Source organism: Orcinus orca, chromosome 1 (genome assembly GCF_937001465.1).
Source record: "Orcinus orca chromosome 1, mOrcOrc1.1, whole genome shotgun sequence".
NCBI lineage: Eukaryota > Metazoa > Chordata > Mammalia > Artiodactyla > Delphinidae > Orcinus > Orcinus orca.
In genome coordinates, this window is record NC_064559.1 from 155,199,807 (window position 1) to 155,225,108 (window position 25,302).

General features: G+C 34.5%; 1 protein-coding gene across 1 annotated transcript in view; it reads left to right on the forward strand.

Annotated features, from left to right (window-relative positions):
- The window catches only part of DNAI4 (dynein axonemal intermediate chain 4), a 125,304-nt gene that overhangs the window by 94,203 nt on the left and 5,799 nt on the right, over positions 1-25,302 (forward strand). Inside the window, 8 exon segments of the mRNA XM_004286810.3 lie at positions 3,325-3,533; positions 7,285-7,371; positions 8,898-9,049; positions 10,797-10,951; positions 11,242-11,363; positions 18,910-19,008; positions 19,654-19,880; positions 22,671-22,827. Coding sequence (XP_004286858.2) covers positions 3,325-3,533; positions 7,285-7,371; positions 8,898-9,049; positions 10,797-10,951; positions 11,242-11,363; positions 18,910-19,008; positions 19,654-19,880; positions 22,671-22,827 — 1,208 coding nt within the window.

The window sequence follows — 25,302 nt, forward strand, 5'->3', positions numbered from 1 at the left end:
TTTCTAGTCTGGGGCCATTACAAATAAAGTTGGTAAAAATATTGGTATAGAAGTCTTTGTATGGGCATTTGCATTCATTTTTCTTGGGTCAGTACCTAGGAGTGGAATGGGTGGATCACATGTGAGATACAAATTTAACTTTCTTCTTTTCTCTATGCTTTCTAAGCAGTGCTTTAGCTGAAACTCATAAGATTTGATATGTTGTATTTTCAGTTCATTAAAATATATTTTAAAATTTCTCTTGAGACTTCGTTGACCCATGTGTTGTTATAAATGTGTTAATATACAAATATTTTGGAATTTTCTAGCTATCTTTCTCTTATTTCTAATTTAATTCCATTGTGGTCTAAAGTCATTTTATGGTCCATAATATGGTCCATCTTAAAGAATGTGCTATGGTACTTGAGAAGAACATATATTCTGGTGTTTTTGAATAGAATGTTCTATAAATGTTGGTTAGGTCAAGTTGGTTGATAGTGATGTTCAGGTCATCTGATTTTCTGCCTACTTGTTCTACCAGTTATTGAGAGAGGAGTGTTGAAATCTCCAATTATAATTGTGTATTTATGTCTCCTTTCAGAGCTATTGGTTTTGGTTGTTTATTTGTTTCATGTATTTTGAAGTTGTTAGGTACATACATATTTTGGTTTGTTATAATTCTTGGAGAATCAATTGCTGAGTTTGCTAATTTATGCAGGCAGAGATCTGAGGAATATAGGTGGAAATGGGTATTAAGGGTATAGGATAATGATGGAAGGAATATAAAGTCAGATCAGGTCAAAGTTAATATGGTTCCGCTGAGCAGAGATTCTGGGTACAGTGTTGTAGTTTAAGGATTAGAGATGGCTTTAAGAATTTTTTATTTGATTGGCTGATAATGGACCAAAATGTGGCCTTTACTAAGTGGAGCTGAAGTATCAGAACTGTCTTGGTATACTATAAAGAAAGGTATCCAAAGGCGTAGGGACGTTCTAACGTTAGAGCGGACTTATCATGATGACCTGCCTGGTCACTCCAGGAGGGTCCAGATAACATACCTTTCACCACAATTGTGAGAAATAAACTTGTGAGGGAGAGCCCCAACATCCTTGAAGAGCTCTGTGGTCACTCTTCTGTAGGTCAGAATTTATAGTGAGAGCTGCTGCCTCTGAACTGGGGCCTTAAATACAATAAGAGTAATTGGATCCTGAAGGTGAGGGGGCTAAAGGGCAGCATTTAATTGCCAGAGGAAATGTAGGTGTGTTTACCATAATGGGGACAAGGCAGTAATGAGAATAGTCTGACTTGCAGAGACCCAGGGCACTGGCTAGTTGATTATGATGTCCTTAGAAGAGAAATTGGTAGGTGGTGTATTAGTTTGCTAGGACTGCCATAACAAAATACCACAAACTGAGTGGCTTAAACAATAGAAATTTACTTCCTCACAGTTCTGGGGGCAGGAAGTCCAAGATCCAGGTGCCAGCAACATTGGTTTCCTCTGAGGCCTCTCTCCTTGGCTTGCAGATGGCCACCCTCTTGCTGCCTCTTTACACGGTCTTTTCTCTGTGTGTGTGCATCCCTTGTCTCTCTTGATGTGTCTAAATTTCCTCTTCTTATAAGGATACCAATCATATTGGATTGGGACCCACACTAATAGCCTAATTTTACCTTAATCACCTCTTTAAAGCCCTTGTCTCAAAATACTGTTACATTCTGAGGTACTACATTCTTAGGGCTTCAATATATGAATTTTGGGGAGAAATGATTCAGCCCATAATAGACAGACTTCTTGTAAATTCTTAATCTGTGTAAGCAGTAGAGTTATAGGTCAAGTGTTTCTAACTTGAAACACTAAAAAACAAAGTCACATCCCCTTAACCTATTCCTATTCTTGAGCCAGTTTATAGAACCAGAACTTCTTGAATAAAGGGGAGACTGGGTCCCTTTGAGAATGTATCATGCTACACGGCCAAGAATGTATACTGTTAGTATTTATCCCAGCTTTCCCCATAGGGATCTGTAGCCTTTTACTAGGGTGACTGTGCATTGCGGATAAGGAAATAATCAGAAATTTCAGGGATTACTGAACAGTGGCTCTGAGTTCACACTAGCTCTGGGAGACCCAAAACATCACTGGGGTCTACAAGTCAGAGTAAGGACTTGTAAAAGTCAGGTGATCTACAGAATTTTAGATCAGTTTCATCTCACAGTGGGTCCGCTGAATCATCCTGTGGTTATTTCCCCTGTTCCAGAATGTATACTTGAAATAGAAATATTCAGAAACTGGCAGAATCCCCACATGTGATTCTTGACCTGTGGAGTGAGGGCTAATATGGGAGGAAAAGGCGAAGTGGAAGCCACTAGAGCTGCCTATACCTATGAAAATAGTACATCATAGCAATACCACCTTTCTGGAGGGATTTCAGAGATTAATGCTACCACCAAGGACTTGAAATATGCAGGAATTTTTGACTCTCACCATTCAACTCATCTGTTTAGCTTACATAGAAAACACACGGATCCTAGAGAAAAACAGTGGATTGTTGTAAACTTAACCACGTGGTGACTCCATTTGCAGCTGTTGTTTCAGATAGGGTTTCACTGCCTGAGCAAATTAACATATCTCGTGGTACCTGGTGTGTAGCTATTGATATGACAAATGTGCTTTTTTCCCTCAATACCTGTTGGTAAAACCACCAGAAGCTATTTGCTTTCAGCTGGTCAGGTTAGCAGTACACCTTCACGGTTCTGCTTCATGTCATAATTTAGTCTGCAGGGAGCTTTCCCTTCAGCAGAACATCACACTGGTCCATTACATTGATGGTATTGTGCTGATTGGACCTAGTGAACAGGAAGTAGACTTAGCTGGTAAGACATTTGCATGTCAGAGGGTGAGAAATAAATCTGACAAAATTTCAGGGGCCTTCCACCTCGGTGAAATTTCAAAGGGTCCAGGGGCAATGGAATATGTCAAGATATATACCTTCTAAGGTGAAGGATACATTGTTGCATCTGGTTCCCCTTCAACCAAAAAAAAAAAAAGGGACACAATGCGGACGTCTTTGCATTTTAGAGGCAACATATTCCTCATTTGGATGAGTCCTCTGGTCCATTTACTGAGTGGTCTGAAAAACCAATAGCTTTGAGTGGGGCCTAGAATGACAGAAGATTCTGTAACAGGCTCAGGCAGCTATTCAGGGTACCCAGTCCCTTGGGCCATATGACCCAGCAGATCCAATGATGGCTGAAGTGTCAGTGGTAGATAGAGATGCCCTTTGGAGACTTTGGTAGATTCCTGTAGGTATAGAGCACAATGATCTTCTTTTTAATTTGACTTAATTTTAGAACCAGAACCTGAAGAACCTGAAGACTTTTTAATAGGTGAAAAACTTGAAGAGGTAAAAGAAGAAGCTAAGAAGGAAGAGGAAGAAGAAACAGAAGTAGGTTCAGAACAATCAACAATACCAGCCAATTTGGAACGACTTTGGTCCTTTTCCTGTGACTTAACCAAAGGCCTTAATGTGAGCAGCCTTGCCTGGAATAAAAAAAATCCAGTAAGTTATCAAACATTTTAGTAATTCTGTCTCTAGCATTTAAGGGCACTTGTCAAGTACTAATAAAAACTTTTTTTTCTCAGCTATTAGGCAAGGGCTTTAAATGGACATAACCCCTAGTTTTAAAATTCCTCTAAAAACAAGTTTATGTTTTTAAAAGGGGAAAATGCAAACAGTTACAAAATGATGGTTTTCTCCTTTAATATGAAAATGTCACCATTTTTATTTTAGGAGATGTACTTGGGACATGGCATTCTCTGAATCCACATGAAATATTAAGTGAACAAGAAGATAGTATATATTTATTTAGTTTAACATGGTACCAAACTCATGTGCCCAAATTTGTATTCTCTTTAAAGTAATCATATTTGGAAGTATATACTTAATCCAGTGACCCTGAACATGTGCAAAATAATTTTGAGATTCCTTAAAATACTATAACTACTAATAGCAGCAAATACTTAAAACAGCACCTACTATGTACCAGACACTATTGTAAATGTTTTACTTGTATTATCACAACTCTACTATTTTCCTCATTATGTTGATGAGGAAACTGAAGCACAGAAAGGATAAATAACTTGCCCAAAGTTATATAACCAGTAAGTGAAACAGAATTCAAACCCAGACATCTGGCTCCAGAGTTCTTGCTTTTAACTACTGCACGGCTAAGAATCATCCTGAGGAGAATTAGATGAATCATCAAGTGGGAGAATGGTATGTTTGTTTGTCAAAAAGAGATGATTATAGAGTAATGAGACTTATTTTTTCCTGTGGTTTATAAACTCATTCTGAAGACATGATTTTCCACTAGTAATTTCAAAATCTTTTGTGTAATGGCAGTATCTTTGGAATAAATATTTGGTGTATTTTTAAAATGGTCAAAACTAATTTGTTTAAATTGTCTTGTATTATCCATGTTTTAAGAATTAGCCTTATTATTTTATTGCTACACCTTATAAGGTACTGTGCGCAAGCATGATAGTTGTTATGGCTATTAAATGGGTGAATGGAGTCAAAAGGTACAAACTTCCAGTTATAAAATAAATAATTCATGCTGTAATGTGCAGCATGGTGACTATAGTTAATAATACTGCATTGCATATTTGAGAGTTGATAAGACAGTAGATCTTAAAAGTTCTCATCACAAGAAAAAAATTCTGTAACTATGTATAGTGATGCATATTAACTAGACTTTTTGTGGTGATCATTTCACAATATATACAAATATTGAATCATTATGTTGTACACATGAAACTAATATAATGTATGTCAATTATACCTCAATAAAAAAATTAATGCTAAAAAAAACCTAAAAAAATCATTTTTGTTGAAACCTAAATTACACAATTCTTAAATTATATATATTATTTTTGAATAAAATAGAATACTTTTAGTATGGATTTGTCTTTATAAAACTATTTGGGAACATCTTGTAGATAAGTGAAATTTAATAAATCAATAATAACCATGTAATAAGGACAGATGAATCATTTTAAGAAACTGGATATACTAGCATTTAAACATTATTATTGCTATTGAGAATAAGATTAATTTTGAATGAAGCTAAAAAATATATGACGGGTGCCATCTATCATATTTATTAATTCATTCTACAAATATTTATTGAACATTAACTCTGTGCCAGGAACTCTGTTAAAGCGCTGGAGATACAGTAGTAATTTAGTCACACATAGATACTGACCATATAATACTTTCCTATGTGCTTTAATAAAGAAAATAAATAATGCTGTGGGAACATATAAGAGAGGCTTGTGAATGCTTCTTAGAGGAAGTGACGCCTATGCTGAGTCTAGAAGAGATGAATAGGAGTTTGTCAATGTCAAGATAAAAAGGGTAGTGGTGAAGAGTATTTTAAGGCAGAGGGAATTGTGGAGACACGATGTTGGCTTGAAGGTAAGGTGGTGACAGGACTGTGTTTGTAATATTTCTGATTACAGAGAAGAGACAGGGTGTGGTCGATCATTAAACTTTTGTCCATACATCCTTATACAGTTGATCTTGAACAACAAGGGGGTTGGGATGCCAACCCCCCATGCAAATGAAAATCCAAGTATAACTTTTGACTCCCCCAAAACTTAACTACTAATGCCTATAGTAGTTGACTGGAAGCCTTGCCAATAACATAGTCAATTAACACATATCTTGTGTGTGATATGTATTATATACTGTATTCTTACAATAAAGTAAGCTAGAGAAAAGAAAATGTTATTAAGGAAATCATCAGAGAAAATACATTTATAGTACTGTATTTATCAATACCGTTAAGCTTATGTCATCTGTTTAACAGATGAATACTCTGTCAGTACCTGCATCAATACTGTCTTATATGATACAAAACACTGTTGATGTTACATGTATTACTAACACCAGACATCAAAAATGAAAATATCATGTGAAAAATAAATTCATATTTATTTACAGGTATAATGATTTATGCATTGATAATGAAGAAGCAGCAATATGATTGCTTTATGGTAGCCTAGTGTAATTGATATGATTGCTTCAGTATAGCCTAGCCTATAAACTAATGAGTGAATTATTATAAAGTTTTTATGACATACAGTATTACAGTCATATTCATAATACAATATTGGAAACACTGTTACATTAAAAAAAAAAACCTACTTATCTGTGATGATAGGCTGATATGCAGTTTCTCCAATTATGAGAGAGAGGCATACTGTATGGTAATGTAGTTCTTTGAAAGCAAAGCTATAAAACAGTAAGAAAACTCACATATTATTAATTTTATACTGAATATCACTTATGCCTATATGAGGATAGACTACTATCTACATATATTTTATGCATTCATGACAAATCTTAATTTTTTTGATATTTCTAGGTTATGCAGTTTGTGAAATTTTCAAATTATCTCAAATCTTTAAAAAAATTTCAATGTATTTATTTAAAAGAATCCATGTATAAGTGGACCTGCACAGTTCAAACCTGTGTTGTTCAAGGGTCATCTGTATAAGCACTTCTGGAAATGACCTGCTATATTATAATCAGCTCGAGCTGCCATAAGAAAATACCATAGACTGGATGGCTTATACAACAGAAATTTATTTCTTACAGTTCTGGAGGCTGGGAAGCCCAGGATAAAGGTGCCAGATGAATTTGGTTGCAGGGGAAGGCTTTCTTCCTGGCTTGGCTGTATCCTTGCATGGTGGAGAGAAAGAGCTCTTGTGTCTCTTCCTCTTTTTGTAAGCAACCCAATCCTATCAGATTAGGACCCCACCCTTATGACTTCATTTAACCTTAATAACCTCCTAAGTGCCCTATTTCCAAATATAATCACATGTTATTAGGTGTTAGGACTTCAGCATATCACTTTTAAGGGAGGAGACACAATTCAGTCCATGGCACCTCCCTTTAAAAATAAATGTCTTTTATTTTACATTTGAAATTATTAGGTCATTATTAAAAACCCATAAGACACTATAATGCAATAATACAATTTTTGAAGATTATCTCAATATGTAAAATAGCTTTCAGCAATTGTTTTTTTGTGTGTTTATTCTTCAGCCTAAAAAATGTGGTTATTTTTACTATTATTTTGCTTATGAAGATGGAAATGTAGAGTGAAAATAGTTGGTATATTGGTATTTTTTAACCTCAATTGAAATATCTTCACTATTTTAACACAGTTCATTAATATGCATCTTTATACATTTGCTGATATTTTTATGCTGTCTTCTCTATTTTTAATTTTTCTGTTTTTTAGGACCTTTTGGCTGTTGGCTATGGGCACTTTGGATTTAAGGAGCAAAAAAGAGGATTGGCTTGCTGCTGGTCAATAAAGAATCCCATGGTAACTAAAACAGGAATAAGATCTATTTTTATTTAATTAAATGTTCACATAATTCTCATAAAGTAGTTAGTTTTATGTGATCATTAAACAAACTCAAGAAAGTTTTACCAAGCAAGACTTTACTTTCTTTGGTTTAAATCTATAACAGTAAAACAATTAAAATTTGTTCTTGGGCTTCCCTGATGGCGCAGTGGTTGAGAGTCCGCCTGCCGATGCAGGGGACACGCGTTCGTGCCCCGGTCTGGGAAGATCCCACATGCCGCGGAGCGGCTGGGCCCGTGAGCCATGGCTGCTGAGCCTGCAAGTCCGGAGCCTGTACTCCGCAACGGGAGAGGCCACAACAGTGAGAGGCCCGTGTACCGCCAAAAAAAAACCCCAAAAAACAAAAACAAAAAACAACAACAACAAAAATTTGTTCTTACACTTTATTGGTTAAGGTAAATTCATTTAATAAATATTTATTGAACATCTACTATGTGCTGTTAGATATGAGGATCTAGGGCTGAACCATTATTGTTTATCACTGCCTGTTATAAAGAAGAATATATTTGCAAATAAAAATTCTTTAAAAATTAAGTTTCATTTACTACCGGGTTGTTTCTCAATATATAAATAACTCCTTATCACTTTATAAAATATATTTCTGCTCTCCTCGATAGATAGAAAATAGATTAATATAGCTCTCTTACTGCCATGAATTTTTCAAAGAGAATGAACAAGAATCAGTTATGCTTTTTGTTAAACAGCCCTAGTCAACCTGTTACTCTACAGCTTTAGTTTTAAGTCACAACTGAAACGTAAAGTGGAAAACTTAGAAAAGGATCAGAAGAGCATATAAAAATGATTAGAGTTTTTATAAATAATCCCCCATCTGTTAGGAAGCTGGGTGTATATAGCCTAAAAGAAAGGAAGAAGCAATTTTAAACGTGTGGAAGGGTTGACATAGGATTCATCATCAGCAGGTTATCTTCTCTTCCATGTAGGTTGTTAGAAACCAGAAAGGAGTTGGATTAGACATTAAAACAAAACAAAACAATAAAAATCTTGACAGAGTTGTAGAAAAGAGTAACTTAGAGAGTTTTGGAACCTCCTCTATCCTTGTTTAGAATGATTAGATAATACAAGCATCTGAAACAGATACTGGAGGATAGGAATATATGCAGGATAATTTATTTGGTGTCCATTATTTGTATCTTTAAGACAGTGACTTGTGATGATCATACAAATCCTGCTGGAGGATTACCCAAAATGATAATTACTGTAGAAACCACGTGCTGTATTTCTTAAAACTACTGAGCTCTGAGGATTCATCAAAATAAAGGAAATGGCCAATTGAAGTTTTATTCTCATGTATACAGGAAGTTAGGAAGAAATGAGTAACTGAATGCAGACTAACTCTCCTCATATCCCCACTGCCACCAGCCTAGTCTTCTGCCACCAGCCTAGTCTTCAGCCACCATCATACCCACCTTACTGTGGTCTACAAAACCAAGGTTAAAATGTAATATAATTTCTTTTTTATTCAGTGGCCAGAACGTACTTATCAGAGTCCATATGGCGTTACTGCTGTGGATTTTTCAATTGGAGCACCTAACCTTTTAGCAGTTGGCTATCACAATGGCACTATTGCGATTTATAATGTACAGAGCAACAGTAACATTCCAGTTCTGGATAGTAGGTGAGAATCCCAAGAATTAGATAAACATAAACCATGTGCTTTTTTTAGGGAGAAGGAAAAAATTACTCTAATGTTATTTAGTTTTGAGTGAATGTTTATATTGTTATTGAGAGTAATACCATTATCCTTCAAGCATTTAATAATTCCTCATCATGTCTCTCCAGCTGGAATGCTCTGCCCTAATATCTCCTTATCATCCTCTCTGCCTCTTCACCAACAAACTTCCTTTGGCTTGACGGTTTATTCTTTTCAAAAATTTTAAATATCTCCAGCTTTATTGAGGTATAATTGACAAATAAAAATTGTATATATTTAGATTGTATGACATAATTTTTAAAGGCATACAGTGTAGTGATTTAATATATGTATACATTGTGAAATGATTACCACAGTCAAATTAATTAACACAACCATAACCTCACATAATTACCATTTTATGTGTGAGTGGTGAGGACACTTAAGATCTACTCTCTTAGCAAATTTCAAGTATGCAATACAGTATTATTAACTATAATCACCATGCTGTACATTAGATTTCCAGAACTTATTCACCTTATAAATGAAAGTTGTATCCTTTATTGCTTCCGTGTCACCTCTTCCAGGAAACCTGCCCATTCTTTTCTTTTGTGCATCCGATACATACGTTTATTGTAGCCTTTATTGTGCTTTGTATAAATCATTTACATATATATCTCCCTGAGGAGGCTGTAAGCTCTGAGGGCAAGGATTATGTCTTCCTTACCTTTGTATCCTCAGTATGTCACATAATATCAGGCATATAACAGGATTACAGTAAGTGTTTGATTAAGAATGAATGAATGAGACATATTGAGAAAATAAAATGTTAAAGATATTGAAAGATATCTTAGGTTTTTATAATAAACCAGATACCAGTGGAGCAAAATGAGGCGGTATATTTATATTAGTGTTTGCATAAACTTCACAATAACTGGAAATAGGCATTAAAGCAGGTGTTCTTTAGCTTAATTTTGAAATTATTTACATAGTTTTGTAAGCGTGAGCCTTTGTGCTTGTTTCTGGGAAGAGGGTCCATAACTTTTACCAAATAATCAAAGATATATAGACTTTAAAAAATTCAGAACTACTGATTTGGAGAGTTTGCATAAAAAATCAAGGGAGTCAGTACTAGGAACAAAGCAACCCATTAATCTGACAGGAAAGCAGCCAGTAATCTGAGAAGTGATTATAATTCATCATAAAACTTTTAAATCTCAGCCCTAGAGAGAATCAAGCCAGTGGGCAATCCTGAAACATAGGAAGAAGGGTGAGGTAACTATTTACTTGAATAAGACTTAAATGACTTACTCATTTAAGCTATGAAAAATATCCTTATAAAGATGGAGATAATAATATTCAATGTGTCTAAAATAAATTTAATTTACACAACTAGGAAAAAGTAAATGGAGTAAGAGAAGTAGATTCTAAAAAAAGAAAATGTTTGCTTTTGTATCCCTGATATGATAGCTAATATAACTAAAGGCAATAAAATTTTCCTTTTGTAAGAAATGAGAAAAACACCAGTGAATATTAGCAAAGTGATTTTTTTTCCTGTTTTTCAAAATACTTAAAGTAAAAGTCCAGTTTTGAACAACAAAAGTATCATTCCATGAGTAGGTCATGATGCTCTAGGAAGCTGTCCTTATCACTTATACTCTAAGTCGCTTATACCCCAAGAATTTTAAAATTATTATAACTATTTTATATTTCATGCTTTTCCCTGTTTTAGCGAATCACCTCAAAAACATTTGGGACCTGTATGGCAACTACAGTGGATAGAACAAGATCGAGGGACAGCAGGTGATAAAAGAGAAATGCTAGTTTCTATATCAGCAGATGGAAGGATCTCCAAATGGGTTATACGGAAAGGACTGGACTGTCATGGTAAAAATAAATAAATACACACACAGACACCAAATTATCTTTCTCTTGTTAGTGCTGAATTAAAAATTCCTAGTGAACTATGTGTAAGAGGTGACAAATTTAGGTTTGGCTAAATAAGAAAAAAAAACTGGGCTTGGTCATTGTTTTTCTAAGCATCTAGCTCTGGTATTTGCTAATTTTAACCTAATGACCTGCAAAGGATGGCAGAAATCATATTCTTTGCAGAAGGGACATATCTACATTATTATTTCCTGTGGTACATAATATATGTATTTTTTCTTTAAATAAAGATTTGATGCGTTTGAGGAGAACTACTGCTAGCAGCAGCAAAAAAGGAGGGGAAAAAGAAAAGAAAGGTGAAGCTTTGATATCTCGACAGGCTCCTGGAATGTGCTTTGCTTTTCACCCCAAGGTAAATTATTTCAATCTATTATTTACTATTGCATATAACAACTGCTGATAATTGAAGTGTATTAAGATATAAATCAAGACAAAATGTCAGCATGTTAATAAATATTGCGCCTTGTAAATAAAAAAGTCACACACATAAGTATCATAGGTGTCAGCCTAAGGTAGAATGGCACATTCCAGTTGGCTGTCCTTTTTCTGCTTTCTGGAGGAAAGGTCTGTATTTCTGAGCAACTATGGAACTATCTTTACAACTCCATGTTTAACTTGAATGCCCCTCCTTGCCTCTCTTCGGTGCTCTGCTGCTCTATCATACTTATAGAAACCAAATCCACTATATAGTCCTCCATATCTCAATGTGAGTGGTGACTCATGATTCTGGGGATCAGGAAGACCACTTAAGATCATGTTTGTCAAGACCAAAGTCAAGTCAGAGCACTCTTAGTAAAGTTCTACTTTTCTAATTCTTTTTATCCAGAGGTCCTTTGGAATCAGAAATTCAGCCACTATGACAGACTTGCAAAAACACATATCCTATATATTTTCTGATATGTAATATGATTATCTCTTTAGTGACACCATCATCCACCTACTTGTTTAAGCCAAAACTTGAGCTCTTACTCTATTCTACCCTATTACCCAAATGATATTTAAGTAAGATTGTCCCACTCCTTCTAGTCCAAGTCTACTACTGCTAATGTGGTTCAGGCCTTTATTACATTTCACTTTTATTACTGCAGTCATATTCTAACTGCCTTCATTCTCAAATTCCTGTAATCTCCTTTTCACCTTGACTCTAGAGCAGTGGTCCTCAATGTGGGCAGGGAGGGGAGTAGTTTCCCATCAGGGACATTTCACAATGTCTTGAGATATTTTTGGTTGTTGCAGCTCTGGGGGGTGGGATGTGGGGAGGAGTGCTATTGGCATCTAGTAGGCAGAGGTCAGGGATGCCACTAAATACGTTACAATGCACAAGACAGCCACTGTCCTCCCCTGACCCAAACAAAGAACTAGCTGGCCCAAAACATCAATAGTGCTCCTTTGATTTCTTATTTGATTGATGTGTTATTTAGAAGCATGTAATTTAGTTTCCAAATATTTGGGGCTTTTCCAAGGATCTTGCTGTTGATTTCTAATTCAATCCTATCATGATCAAAGAACAAACTTTTTATAAGCTGAATCTTTTTGAATTTATTGAAATTTGTTTTAAAGCCCAGAATGTGATTTTTACTTGTAAATGTTCCCTATGCACTTGAGAAAAGTGTATATTCTGCTACTGTTGGGTGGAATGTTCTGTGGATGTCAATCAGTTTAAGTGGGTTGATGGTGTTGTTCAAGTTTACTATATCCTTGCTGATTTTCTGCCGATTTCTTCCATCAGTCATTGAGAGAAAGAGATTGAAGTCTCTGACAATAATTGTGAATTTTTCTTTTTTTCCTTGAAATTCTATCGGTTTTTGTTTTATGTATCTTGAAGTTTTGTTTTAAGTGCATAAGTGTTTAGGATTGTCACATTCTCTCGATTAATCAACTCCCTTATCATTATAAAATGGCCTTATTTATAACTGGTAACATTCTTTATTCTGAAATCTATTTAGTCTGATATTAATGTAGCTACTCCAGCTTTCTTTTAACTAGTATTATCATGGTTTATCATTTCCCATCCTTTACATTTAACCTATTTGTGTCTTTATATTTGGTATGTTTCTTTTAGGTAGCATATAGTTGTCTTGCTTTTTTATCCAATCTTACAATCTCAGCCTTTTAATTGTGATGTTTACACCATATTTATTTATTTACTTACTTAAAAAAATTTTTTTAACATCTTTATTGGAGTATAATTGCTTTACAATGGTGTGTTACTTTCTGCTTTATAACAAGGTAAATCAGTTATACATATACAGATGTCCCCATATCTCTTCCCTCTTTCATCTCCCTCCCTCCCACCCTCCCTATCCCACCCCTCTATGTGGTCACAAAGCACCGAGCTGATCTCCCTGTGCTATGCGGCTGCTTCCCACTACCTATCTATTTTACATTTGGTAGTGTATATATGTCTATGCCACTCTCTCACTTTGTCCCAGCTTACCCTTCCCGCTAGCCATGTCCTCAAGTCCATTCTCTAGTAGGTCTGCGTCTTTATTCCCGTCTTGCCCCTAGGTTCTTCATGACCTTTTTTTTTTTTTTTTAGATTCCATATATGTGTGTTAGCATATGGTATTTGTTTTCCTCTTTCTGACTTACTTCACTCTATAAGACAGACTCTAGGTCCATCCATCTCACTACAAATAACTCAATTTCATTTATTTTTTATGGCTGAGTAATATTCCATTGTATATATGTGCCACATCTTTATCCATTCATCTGTTGATGGACACTTAGGTTGCTTCCATGTCCTAGCTATTGTAAATAGAGCTGCAATGAACATTGTGGTACATGACTCTTTTTGAATTATGTTTTCCTCAGGGTATATGCCCAGTAGTGGGATTGCTGGGTTGTACGGTAGTTCTACTTTTAGTTTTTTAAGGAACCTCCATACTGTTCTCCATAGTGGCTGTATCAATTTACATTCCCACCAACAGTGCAAGAGGGTTCCCTTTTCTCCACACCCTTTCCAGCATTTATTGTTTCTAGATTTTTTGATGATGGCCATTCTGACCTGTGTGAAATGATATCTCATTGTAGTTTCGATTTGCATTTCTCTAATGATTAATGATGTTGAGCATTCTTTCATGTGTTTGTTGGCGATCTGTATATCTTCTTTGGAGAAATGTCTATTTAGGTCTTCTGCCCATTTTTGAATTGGGTTGTTTGTTTTTTTGATACTGAGCTGCATGAGCTGCTTGTAAATTTGGAGATTAATCCTTTGTCAGTTGCTTCATTTGCAAATATTTTCTCCCATTCTGAGGGTTGTCTTTTAGTCTTGTTTATGGTTTCCTTTGCTGTGCAGAAGCTTTTAAGTTTCATTAGGTCCCATTTGTTTATTTTTGTTTTTATTTCCATTTGTCTAGGAGGTGGGTCAAAAAGGATCTTGCTGTGATTTATGTCATAGAGTGTTTGCCTATGTTTTCCTGATAGTATCTGGCCTTACATTTAGGTCTTTAATCCATTTTGAGTTTATTTTTGTGTATGGTGTTAGGGAGTGTTCTAATTTCATTCTTTTACATGTAGCTCTCCAGTTTTCCCAGGACCATTTATTGAAGAGGCTGTCGTTTACCACTGTATATTCTTGCCTTCTTTATCAAAAATAAGGTGAACATAGGTGCGTGGGTTTATCTCTGGTGTTTCTATCCTGTTCCATTGATCTGTATTTCTTTTTGTGCCAGTACCATACTGTCTTGATTACTGTAGCTTTGTAGTATAGTCTGAAGTCAGGGAGCCTGATTCCTCCAGCTCCGTTTTTCTTTCTCATGATTGCTTTGGCTGTTCAGGGTCATTTGTGTTTCCATACAAATTGTGAAATTTTCTGTTCTTGTTGTGAAAAATGTGATTGGTAGTTTGATAGGGATTGTATTGAATCTGTAGATTGCTTTGGGTAGTATAGTCATTTTCACAATGTTGATTCTTCCAATCCAAGAACATGGTATAACTCTCCATCTATTTGTATCATCTTTAATTTCTTTAATCAGTGTGTTGTAATTTTCTGCATACAGGTCTTTTGTCTCCTTAGGTAGGTTTATTCCTAGGTTTTTATTCTTTGTGTTGCAATGGTAAATGGTAGTGTTTTCTTAATTTCACTTTCAGATTTTTCATCATTAGTGTATAGGAATGCCAGAGATTTCTGTGCATTAATTTTGTATCCTGCTACTTTACCAAATTCATTGATTAGCTCTAGTAGTTTTCTGGTAGGATCTTTAGGATTCTCTATGTATAGTTTCATGTCATCTGCAAACAGTGACTGCTTTACTTCTTCTTTTCCAATTTGGATTCCTTTTATTTCTTTTCCTTCTCTGATTGCTGTGGCTAAAACTTCCAAAACTATGTTGAATAATAGTGGTGAGAGTGGGTAACCTTGTCTTGTTCCTGATCCTAGTGGAAATGGTTTCAGTTTTTCACCATTGAGGATGATGTTGGCTGTGGGTTTGTCATATATGGCCTTTATTATGTTGAGGTAAATTCCCTCTATGCCTACTTTCTGGAGGATTTTTATCATAAATGGGTGTTGAATTTTGTTGAAAGCTTTTTCTGCATCTATTGAGATGATCATATGTTTTTCCCCTTCGATTTGTTTATATGGTGTATCACGTTGATCGATTTGCATATACTGAAGAATCCTTACATTCCTGGGATAAACCCCACTTGATCATGGTGTATGATCCTTTTAATGTGCTCTTGGATTCTCTTTGCTAGTATTTTATTGAGGATTTTTGCATCAGCGATATTGGCCTGTAGTTTTCTTTCTTTGTGACATATTTTTCTGGTTTTGGTATCAGGGTGATGGTGGCCTTGTACAATGAGTTTGGGTGTGTTTCTCCCTCTGCTATATTTTGGAAGAGTTTGAGAAGTATAGGTGTTAACTCTTCTCTAAATGTTTGATAGAATTCACCCCTGAAGCCATCTGGTCCTGGGCTTTTGTTTGTTGGAAGGTTTTTAATCAAAGTCTCAATTTCAGTGCTTGTGATTGATCTGTTTATATTTTCTGTTTCTTACTGGTTCTGTCTCAGAAGGTTGTGATTTTCTAAGAATTTGTCCATTTCTTCCAGGTTGTCCATTTTATTGGCATATAGTTGGTTGTAGCAATCTTTCATGATCCTTTGTATTTCTGCAGTGTCAGTTGTTACTTCTTTTTAATTTCTAATTCTATTTGTTTGGGTCTTTCTTTTTTTCTTGATGAGTCTGGCTAATGGTTTATAAATCTTGTTTATCCTCTCAAGGAACCAGCTTTTAGTTTCATTGATCTGTGCTATTGTTTCCTTCATTTCTTTTTCATTTATTTCTGATCTGATCTTTATGGTTTCTTTTCTTTGGCTAACTTTGGATTTTTTGTTCTTCTTTCTCTAATTGCTTTAGGTGTTAGTTTAGGTTGTTTATTTGAGGTGTTTCTTGTTTCTTGAGATAAGATTGTACTGCTATAAACTTCCCTCGTAGATCTGCTTTTGCTGCATCCCATAGGTTTTGGGTTGTCGTGTTTTCATTGTCATTTGCTTCTAGGTATTTTTTGATTTCCTCCTTAATTTTTTAAGTGATCTCTTGGTTATTTAGTAGTGTATTGTTTAGCCTCCATGTTTTTGTATTTTTTACAGAATTTTTCTTGTAATTGATATCCAGTCTCATAGCACTGTGGTTGGAAAAGATGCTTGATATGATTTCAATTTTCTTAAATTTACAAGGCTTGATTTGTGTCCCAAGATATGATCTATCCTGGAGAATTACCACTTGAGAAGAAAGTGTATTCTGTTTTCTTGGATGGAATATCCTATAAATATCAATTAAGTCCATCTTGGTTAATGTATCATTTAAAGCTTGTGTTTCTTTACTTATTTTCATTTTGGATGATCTGTCCATTGGTGAAAGTGGGGTGTTAACGTCCCCTGCTATGATTGTGTCACTGTCGATTCCCCTTTTATGGCTGTTAGAATTTGCCTTATGTATTGAGGTGCTCCTATGTTTTGTGCATAAATATTTACAATTGTTGTATCTTCTTCTTGGATTGATCCCTTGATCATTACATAATGTCCTTCTTTGTCTCTTGTAATAGTCTTTATTTTGAAGTCTATTTTGTCTGATATGAGAATTGCTACTCCAGCTTTCTTTTGATTTCCATTTGCATGGAATATCTTTTTTTATCCCCTCACTTTCAGTCTGTATGTGTCCCTAGGTCTCAAGTGGGTCTCTTGTAGACAACATATATACGGGTTTTGTTTTTGTGTCCATTCAGCCATCCTATATTTTTTGGTTGGAGCATTTAATCCATTTACATTTAAGGTAGTTATCAATCTGTATGTTCCTATTACCATTTTCTTAATTGTTTTGGGTTTGTTATTGTAGGTCTTTTCCTTCTCTCATGTTTCCTGCCTAGAGAAGTTCCTTTAGCATTTGTTGTGAAGCTTGTTTGGTGGTGCTGAATTCTCTTAGCTTTTGCTTGTCTCCATCAAATCTGAATGAGATCCTTGCTGATAGAGTAATCTTGGTTGTAGGTTTTTCCCCTTTATCACTCTAAATATGTCCTGCCACCCCCTTCTGGCTTGCAGAGTTTCTGCTGAAAGATCAGCTGTTAACCTTATGGGGATTCCCTTGTATGTTATTTGCTGTTTTTCCCTTGCTGATTTTAATATTTTTTTTTGTATTTAATTTTTGATAGTTTGACTAATATGTGTCTTGACTTGTTTCTCCTTGGATTTATCCTGTATGGGACTCTCTGTGCTTCCTGGACTTGATTAACTATTTACTTTCCCATATTAGGGAAGTTTTCAAGTATAATCTCTTCAAATATTTTCTCAGTCCCTTCCTTTTTCTCATCTTCTGGGAGCCCTGTAATTCGAATGTTGGTGCGTTTAATGTTGTCCCAGAGGTCTCTGAGACTGTTTTCAATTCTTTTCATTCTTTTTTCTTTATTTATAAAAATGTGCTCAACCTTGTTAATATCCATATAAATGGAACTTAAAACCATTAGGTGTAAATAATTTTATACCTAATAGAATGGCAAAATTTAAGATTTCTGATGTAACAAACTATTGAAGAGAATGTGTGTCAAAGGGAAATTTTATATATTGCTGAATGTAAATCGGTAGTACTACTTTGGGAAAAACAGTATACTTTATTGTGTAATTTAAACTACATATACAACATAACCTAGTAATTGCATTCTTAAGTTCTGGTGTATGCTAAGCAGTGGGTCTCATATTTCAGTGTACTTACAAATTACTTGGGAATCTTGTTAAAATGCAGATTCTGATTCAGTAGGTCTGGGACAGGGCCTGAAATTCTGCCACTGCACAATGCTCCCAGGTGAGGCTGACACTACATAGTCAGGACTTAGAGCACTGACTTTCAGACTTTTTGATTATGACTTCATTGTAGAAACTACATTTTAAATCCCTATTTGTTACATACATTTAGAGTTAAAAGATGTCTGAGACTCCATCTAGTTCAATCTCTCATTCCCAGCAAGAATAATTTCTTCAGCATTATGTACATAAATAGTTATTGTTAAGTCATTTGTCTTCTCTTTGACTAGTTCAAATGAAAGAACACTTACTATTTCCCTGGATTGTTAGTTCCATTGTCAGGTAGCTCTAAATGTTAGAAAGTTTCTTCCTCATTTTAAGCCAGTGTTTGTTCATGTAATTTCTAGACAGGATGCAAATTTCTACCCTTTATTCCAGCAAAGAAAAATGTCTGTATTTTCTTTGCACAGTAGTCCTTCAAGGTAATTTAATTATTGTAAAATCATGATAGAAAGAAAAAGACAACAATCAACTGTCTTCTAGATAGTATTTCTAGTTTGGTTCTTGAATTGTCTCTAAGAGATATTGAATCATCTAATCTTCTATTTAGCACATTTACTAATATATCACAAGCAAATGCATTTTGATTTTTTTGTGTTATAGGACACAAATATCTATTTGGCTGGCACTGAAGAAGGTCATATTCACAAATGTTCTTGTTCATATAATGAGCAATATCTAGCTACCTACAGAGGACACAAGGTTAGTTTAATTATAGTAGGTATGGAAAATTTTATCTTGCAATATTTCTGAAAAAGATAGTATCATTAGGCACAGCATTTTTTTATGCAATAATTTACAACTTCAGAGTTAAAAATACCAGCTTGAATTAAGTGCTTTCTTATACAGAAAACACCAATAACATGGGGGTCATTTAATTTGGCTTCTAGGTATCCTTGATTTCTTCTTGCCAGTTGCAGAAGCCACAATTTTTATTTGTTTCTAAGCGACTTTGCTTATGTTGACATGCTGATCCCAGAGTGAAATTGTCTCTGGCATATACCTATTCTCTACATTTTTTATGATTGTTCCAACTATGCTTTCTTCATTTTCTCCCTTATTTCTATTTATTTTCCTTAACATTCCTTATATTTTTAAAAGTAGTATAATATGTATTAATATTTAGTGAGTATTGTAGCAACTATATTTTTATGTTTCTGAATGGCGTAATTTAAGGAAGAGATTCAATTTATGGCCTTATTTTCAGCTATAATAATACCCACACAATAATTACATGGTGTATAAGGTTTTAGAAATCTGAGCATTTTTAATTTGTTGGTCAAGTTTAAAGTATAAGAGGTTAAATCCTACTTACCTATGTATTTTAATTTATTTTTCTAATTCCAGGGTCCAGTGTATAAAATAGCATGGAATCCATTTTGTCATGATGTATTCTTAAGCTGTTCTGCAGATTGGGGCATTATTATATGGCAACATGAGAATCTTAAGCCATTTTTGAGTTTTTATCCAACTACTTATGTTGTTTATGATGTTGCTTGGTCTCCAAAATCATCCTATATATTTGCAGCTGCAAACGAGAGCAGAGTGGAGGTTTGGGACCTTCACTTCAGCACGTAAGTGTTAATATTTTTCTTGGAGTTATTTCTAATAGAAGCAGTTCAATCTAAATGATACCTGATAGTACTGACATTGGTTAGAGAGAACTGTAGTTACTTTAAGACAAGTAATAGTTTACACTGTGAGAGTCCTTTGTGAATAAAGAGATATGCCAGGATAATAAATATAGTTTTGAACTTGCAAAGTATTATTTTATTTAAGAAAAACAAGGAATGTAGTATAAAATTATGACATGGGGAAAAAGTTTGCAAAACATTCACGTGGAAAGAAGGTGTTTTAACTTTTCAATATCTATGTTTGCTTAATTCTTGTCAGCTGTTCACTACTGTTTCAAATATTCTGAATTAATAACTGTACCAACAAAATTCATCCCTAGTGTTTCCACAGAAGACATTAAAATATGAACAAATTATTTTTTCCTTTTCTTCAACCAAAATAGTCTTTCTTAGTCCTTTTTGTGCAAAAATATTACAAGAGCAATTTAAATGGAAACACTGAAATAACATGCCAACATTTCAGAGCACATTTAAAACACCCAGATAATTCTTGAAATTACCATATTCTAAAATAGAATAATATATTAATGTTAATTACTTATACCATATGTCATTTAAAAATATTTGAATGAAAAATATTTGAATGAAAATAGATTACCTTACTCCATCTCCATAAACTTTTTGTTTTTGCGGTACGCGGGCCTCTCACTGTTGTGGCCTCTCCCGTTGCGGAGCACAGGCTCCAGACGTGCAGGTTCAGTGGCCATGGCTCACGGACCCAGCCGCTCCGCGGCATGTGGGATCTTCCCAGAACCGGGGCACGAACCCGTGTCCCCTGCATCAGCAGGCAGACCCTCAACCACTGCGCCACCAGGGAAGCCCTCTCCATAAACTTTTACAGGCTGATATAGGATATCATAACTAGCTTGAATTCTTTGTCATTGCCTGGTTTATGGAAGAATGCAGAGAGGCACTGTTCTAATTGTGTCTAATTAACTAAAGACTTTCTATAATAAGATAAAGAAAGGGAGCAAAATAAGTATTTTTTATAATATTTGCTTACTCTCTTACCTTGCTTTAAAACATATTTGAAGGGGCATGCATTTAATTAAAATTTCTTATTTTAAGTGTTACACCAAAGTTATGAGAGTGCCATCTAGGCCATCTATCCTTTTTAATATGAAAGTTTATACAATGCTGGAATAAAGTGTTTAATGGTTCTGTAATACTTATTCAATCAATATTTCAATATTGGAAAATATTATAGATCTTTAGGCAAGTTATTAGCAGATGAAGCATGGAAATGCATTCTTGTTTAAAATAAATGACATAAAATTCAATGGGTTTATTATTAATTGCAAATTTTTTCCTAGAGATTAATAATTTAGTAACTGGAAATTTTCATCATGGCTTGTTCTATAAAACAGTTTGACCCCAAAATCAAGGATTACAACACAAAGCAATTTATTTTTGAGTATGAGATGACTAAGGTAGAAAGTGGCTACTTAAATGATCCTACCTCTGATTTTATTTTTTCTAGTAAAATTGTAGTTCCCAGGGCAACATTTCTTCAGAAGTATGCAAGTGACTGCTGCTTTTATTTTATAAGGGTGTCAATGGATTACTTTGGATAACCAAGAGTAGGAAAGGTTCTTGTTCAGAGAACGTTTGAACAAGGTTTTCGATCTTGTTCAGATTCATTTATTTTTTAATTTAATTTTTAATTTTTTTAAATAAATTTATTTTATTTTATTTTTGGCTGCGTTGGGTCTTCGTTGCTGCCTGCGAGCTTTCTTTAGTTGCGGTGAGCGGGGGCTACTCTTCATTGTGATGTATGGGCTTCTTATTGCCATGGCTTCTCTTCTTGCAGAGCACGGGCTCTAGGCATGTGGGCTCAGTAGTTGTGGCACACAGGCTCAGTAGTTGTGGCGCACAGGCTTAGTTGCTCCACAGGGATGTGGGATCTTCCCGGACCAGGGCTTGAACCCATGTCCCCTGCATAGGCAGGTGGATTCTAAACCACTGCGCCACCAGGGAAGCCCGAGATTCATTTATGTTCCAGGGAGGGGTTCATTTGGATCAAAACATCCTTCTGTTAAGAGACATTTATTATTTAAGGAGTTGTATTAGGGATCTTCAGAGAAACTAAACCAATAAAGAGAGAGAGAGAGATTTAAAAATATTGGCTCACATGATTGTGGGACCTGGCAAGTCCCAAGCCGGCATGACAGGCTGGCAACCTGGAATTTCCATCAGAGGAGTCCATGTTGCAGTATTGAGTACAAAGGCAGTCTGGAGGTAGAATTTTATTCTACTTCAGGGACCTCAGTCTTTTCTTTTAAGGCTTTCAATAGATTGGATGCGGCCAACTCACTTTACGGAGGGTAATCTGCTTTATTCAAATTCTACTGATTTAAGTTAATCATATCTAAAAAAAAAAAAAAAAAAAGATACTTCACAGCAACGTGTAGACTGGTGTTTGACCAAACACTGGATACCACAGCCTAGCCAAGTTAATGCATAAAATTACTTATCATGGGAGTTTAAATTATGAGTTCACATCTTAATTGTGAACTGCTTTAATTTATTTCGTTGAAATTAGTTTATTGAAAAAATGAAAGTTTTGATTGAATAAGGAGTCAGAAGCAGTTTTTTTGCTTTTGGAAACACATAAAGAAGCTTTTCGTTTTTGTTACATGAAATCACAAATATCTCAGATTTCTCTTAGTCCATATCTAAAAAGAACATATTAACAACAACTAAATTTACAAATAAAATATTTCATTACAGTTTGGACCCTCTGATTGTGAATGTTGCTAACCCTGGAATCAAGTTCACAACTGTTCTCTTCACTAAGCAAACAGATTGCCTTCTGGTGGGAGACAGTGATGGACAAGTTGCTGTGTATGAATTAAGAAATATGCCCCCTGCTTTGGACTCTAACCGGGTAAGACTCAAAAGTCAAAATTTATGTCATTCTATGATTTTATTCAGTTGTAATTTTGTGGCATGGAAGAGATTTACATTTCTTAAACGTATGTTAAGTGTGGTGCAATGGAAAGAATGTAAGTCCCAAGAGTTGCTACCTACTAGGCGTGGCCCCTACTAGGCTTATTTTCTTTGAGTCTCACGTTCTCTATCTGTAAAATTAAATAATGTTGTTGGGCAGAATAATTATAAATATTATATGAAAGAACTTAAAATTGTCCCTAGTATATGGTTGGGACTGCTTACTGCAAATATTCAAAGACTTTTACAAAAAATATTTTTAGATATTATCCAGTGTTCCTGAAATTGGCATTTGTTTCTGTTGGTTTAGCATTATCCTCTTCCCTTACTCTGATTTTCAAATATCAAAACTTTGTTGTAAAACTTTGACAAGCAAATCCGTATTACTAGATGCCCATTATTTTAAGAATTATTTATGTAATTATATATTTACTTATTTATTGTTTAAAAAAAATTTTAAATTGAAGTATAGTTGATTTACAATGTTATATTAGTTTCAGGTGTACAACATAGTGATTTGATATTTTTATAGAGTATACTTAAAGTTATTATAAAATATTGGGTATATATCCTGTGTTGTACATTATATCCTTGTATCTTATTTATTTTATACCTGGTAATTTGTACCTCTTAATCCCCTTCTCTTATCTGCTCCTTTCCCCTCCCCTCTCCCCACTGGTAACCACTGATTTGTTCTCTGTATCTATGAGTCTTGTTTCTGTTTTGCTACATTCATTCGTTTTATTTTTTAGATTCCACATATATGTGAAAACATATAGTGTTTATTTTTCTCTGACTTACTTCACTAAGCATAATGCCCTCCAGGTCCATCCATGTTGTTGCAAATGGCAAAATTTTATTTTTTTATGGCTGAGTAATATTCCATTGTATATATACCATATAGATGCCCATTATTTTCAAGACAGCTTTTCAATTTTTTCTGTTTATGTTTACATTTCTATTTTAAGGAGTAATCTGGTAATTATTATCATGAATATATCAACATGTTAAAAATATTAAAAATATGTACAAATCAATAAGAAAAAACATTAAGACTCCAATAGAAGCATGAGTAATGGTCAGGAACAGTTCATTCACAAAAAATGGCTAGTAAATATATTTAAAAATTTAACCTCACTAATAAAAAATTGTTAAATTAAAATGTGATACCATTCTCATATATCAAATTAACAAAGTTTTTTTTAAATTGGACTACTTATTCCTGGCAAAAATTTGATAAGATAGGTCCTCTCCTATACTGATGGTTGAAATAGAAATTGGAATAACTTCTTTGGAAGCAATTTGGCAATCTGAACCAGAATTGTCCACTTTTGAGACTCTGTCCTACAGAAATATTCATAAAGGCAATCAAAGAAATGAGTTATAGCATATTTTGTGATGGGATGAGGAAAAAAGAAAAAGAAAATGAAAGAAAAAAAGAGAAAAAGAAAAAGGAAACAATCTAAATATCGAACCAGAGGGAAATATGACCAGGAAAGTCAGATGTGCTGATTAGATTTGGGGCACATGTCAGAGGTGCAATTCTACCCCAACCATATGGACTATAAATGTTAAACAAACAAACAAGCAAGAAAACAAACAGAGAATACCTACCTACATACATACTAGCTTGCTTGGGACTTTGTACTTGTCATTCCCTCTCCCTAAAATCCACACAGTTTGTTCCTCTACCCACTGCAAGTCTTTGCTGAAATGTCACTTTCTCAGTGAAGTCTTCACTGGCCACCTTATTTAAAATTGCAACCTCTACTCTTGCCCACACTCCCTATTCAATACTCTTCCATAACTTATTTTTCGCAGTAACACTTACTTGGTATATACCATATTCTTTATTGATTTATTTTGTTAATTGCTAGTCTTCCACAGCTAGATTGTAAGTGCCACGTAAACAGTGAATTTTGTCTCTTTTGCTCTGGGCTATATCCCTGTGACCTAGTACAGTGTCTGGCTTGTAGTAGTTAGTCAATAGATGTTTTTGAATAAATATGCATTGAAAAACTAGAGAAAAATTCAACATATTAGAAGCATTATTTTTTAGGGGTAGGATCATGAATGAATTTTAGTCTTTTACTTATCCATTTTACAAATCATTACACTACATAAAGTAATTTTAAAAATACATTGGTCTCCTTACATAACAATTTTAGTCTGCTCTGAGATGTGCACCCCTAATGGCTTATTTTTTCCATATAAAACATTTTAATATTTTCATTGAATGCAAGATATTTTTGCATTCAATGAAAATATTCATACCGCAAAAAAAAAAGATTGAGTGAATATTCATACCGCATATTTTTTGTGGTATGAATATTCATACCGAATATTCATACCGCAAAAAAAAAAAAGATTGAGTGAAAAAAAGATTGAGTGAATATGTGCAAAGTGGTTAGAA